Genomic DNA, 2,500 nt, shown 5'->3' on the forward strand with positions numbered 1-2,500 from the left:
ATGCATTCCAAGTATGGTGGGACAAAATAGATGTTTAAGTATTTCTGCCGGTTCTTTATGATGAGAAAAGTCTTCAAGTCAGAATAAGTGAGAACTTATTAATGACTCTAATATCTCTGCTGTGGCATCACGCAAAAGTGGTTCCCGGACCTTTTTGCACCTCCTGACTGAGCTTCTGAGGGAATTTCCTCCATGTCATGATCTACTCAAACAACTACATGCCAACATCTCCCACAGAGCCGTAGCTTTGCTTTGGCTTCACGCCTGGAGACTGTCCAACCTCTTATCATGCACAGAGGTTTTGCGCAACGGGTTGTGGAAAGGATATCTGGACGCTTCAGACGCTGAGTCTACCAGGCTAAGTGTTCTGTTTTCTGTGGTTGGTGTCGTGGAAGGTGTATCACTCCTCTCGATGCCTCTATTCCAACAATAGCAGAGTTCCTTGCATACCTTCAGGAAGAAATGTTCCTCTCCGTTTCGGCAGTCAAAGGCTGCTGCTCAGCCTTGAGTCTCGCCTTCAAACTAATGGGAGTAGATATTTCTTTCTCGTTAGAATTTTCTCTCCTCACTCAAAGTTATGAGATTACTTGTCCGCAGTTGGAAACAGGACTTCCTCCTTGGAACGTAATTCGGGTCCTTCAGTCTCTGAATGTTCCTTCCACGAACCATTACACCAGGCGACAGATCTCCGCCTTACTCTGAAGATGGTGTTCCTCCGCACTTTGGCTTCGACCAAAAGATCAGTGAACTGCATGGTCTATCATACGACATCTCCCATTCAAGGGGATGGGGAGAGGTAATACTCAGCTTCGTCCCTGAGTTTATTGCTAAGACTCAAAATCCGAGGGTAGTGGATCCTAGATTTTAGCCTTTTAGGATCGAGAGTCTTCGTTCTGTAACCCAAGATCCAGACCAACTGGTTCTTTGCCCAGTGAGGAGTCTGAGGTGTTACCTATAAAGAACAACAGCAGCTCGCCCCACTGTGTCCGCGCTCTTTGTCATTATGAGGAAGATCAAGAGGAGGGTTACAGAGAACACCATATCGTCATGAATTAGCAAGGTCCTTGGCCTTGCACTTAATCTTGACCCTCCTCCACAACAACAACCCAGACCTCATGATATCAGGCATTGCAATGTCCCTGGCATTTAAAAAGAACTACTCTGTGGCGCTGGTACTGCAACCGTGTGTGTGGAAGCGTCTGACGACCATCATCACCCACTACCTGCAAGACGTAACCCATAGGAACATGGAAACTTTTTCCATTTGTTCTGTGGTGGCTGCACAAGAAGTGTCTTAACACCTCAAGCTCCTTGATGGACAAGTAGAAGAGGGTTGAAGACTGAGGTTACCCAGGTTAGTCTGGGGTGAATGAGTTAGAATGACTGGCTTTTTTCTTTCCTTCACTTTCCCCTCTCATGGGGAATCAGCACCATGGGACTTGGCACAGCTAACTTCACCTCTCTGAAGGTAAGATCCATTTCCTTTGTGTAATTTAGTATAGAAATAATACTTGGGTCCCCAACACTTCTAACGAGGGGGTATTGGGTAAATCTTAGTACTCTTAGATTCCTATTACTCGAGATCCTATTACTAGACCAGCCACATTGCTAGTGTTACACACAGCTTGCACGCACCGTTAGTACAGTTTTAGCGAGGGCAGGGTTCCTACCTTCTACTATTTATATCGTAGGGGAGAGAACCCTATGTCAAATGCCAAGAATCAGATGGCTCAGACTTCCTCTTTCCTAGAAGGTAAGTCATCCACTATAAATAGCGAGGGTTTGTACAGAGTGATGGAACCTAAGACAAATTTGGAAGTAATTTGTAGTTTCCCTAATGATACAAACCTGGAGTAATTCATTCAAATTGCTCTGCTAGCCCTGTCCCCCTAGAAAGTCGTGCCTGCAAGCAAAGTGGGTGGGTGCTGAGCCCAGGTATGCGAGTGAGAGGGGTAGCCGGCTACCATCACCCTTCCCACTAACTAGCGATTGGGGTTGCTATCCCTCGCTAAAATCTTATGGTGGTCTTTCAGCTACGTTGGAAGTATGAATAGCTCCAGTGTTGTATCGTTAGTTAAAATGCAAATTACTTCCAAATTTGTTATATTACTTAATTTTTTTTTTTTTAAATAAATCATGGTGTGTTCAGCTACATACCATTATTTATTTAGTTAAGTTAACGTTTAATGTCAGTTGCTCTCTGTTAGGAACTATGATTTAGTTTATGACTTACTGCTTTTTCTTTCACCATAAGTTTTCAATGTTTTTCTTATACTGGAATGTTATCAAAACTTTTCAGGAAAATAAGCTGAGTCGACGAAAAACCAAACGTGTCGCACCCCCAAAGGAAAGTGACTTAGATGATATATTTATTAAAGAGCAATGCTATGTCCGTATGCAGCTGGAAATTAAGGAATATCTTTTGAAGAAAGAGGAGAATAAACGAAGAGCATTTTTGTGGGTGAGTACTATTGAGATAAGTTATTTTTGGTAGTTTGTA

At 43.3% G+C, this 2,500-nt stretch overlaps 1 protein-coding gene across 1 annotated transcript in view; it reads left to right on the plus strand.

Annotated features, from left to right (window-relative positions):
- LOC137649151 (uncharacterized) overlaps positions 1–2,500 on the plus strand; it is a 147,297-nt gene that overhangs the window by 116,810 nt on the left and 27,987 nt on the right. Inside the window, exon 5 of the mRNA XM_068382158.1 lies at positions 2,300–2,461. Within this exon, the coding sequence (XP_068238259.1) occupies positions 2,300–2,461 (162 nt within the window). The remainder of the gene's footprint in view (positions 1–2,299; positions 2,462–2,500) is intronic.

This window comes from Palaemon carinicauda, chromosome 1 (assembly GCF_036898095.1).
Source record: "Palaemon carinicauda isolate YSFRI2023 chromosome 1, ASM3689809v2, whole genome shotgun sequence".
Classification (NCBI taxonomy): Eukaryota; Metazoa; Arthropoda; class Malacostraca; order Decapoda; family Palaemonidae; genus Palaemon; species Palaemon carinicauda.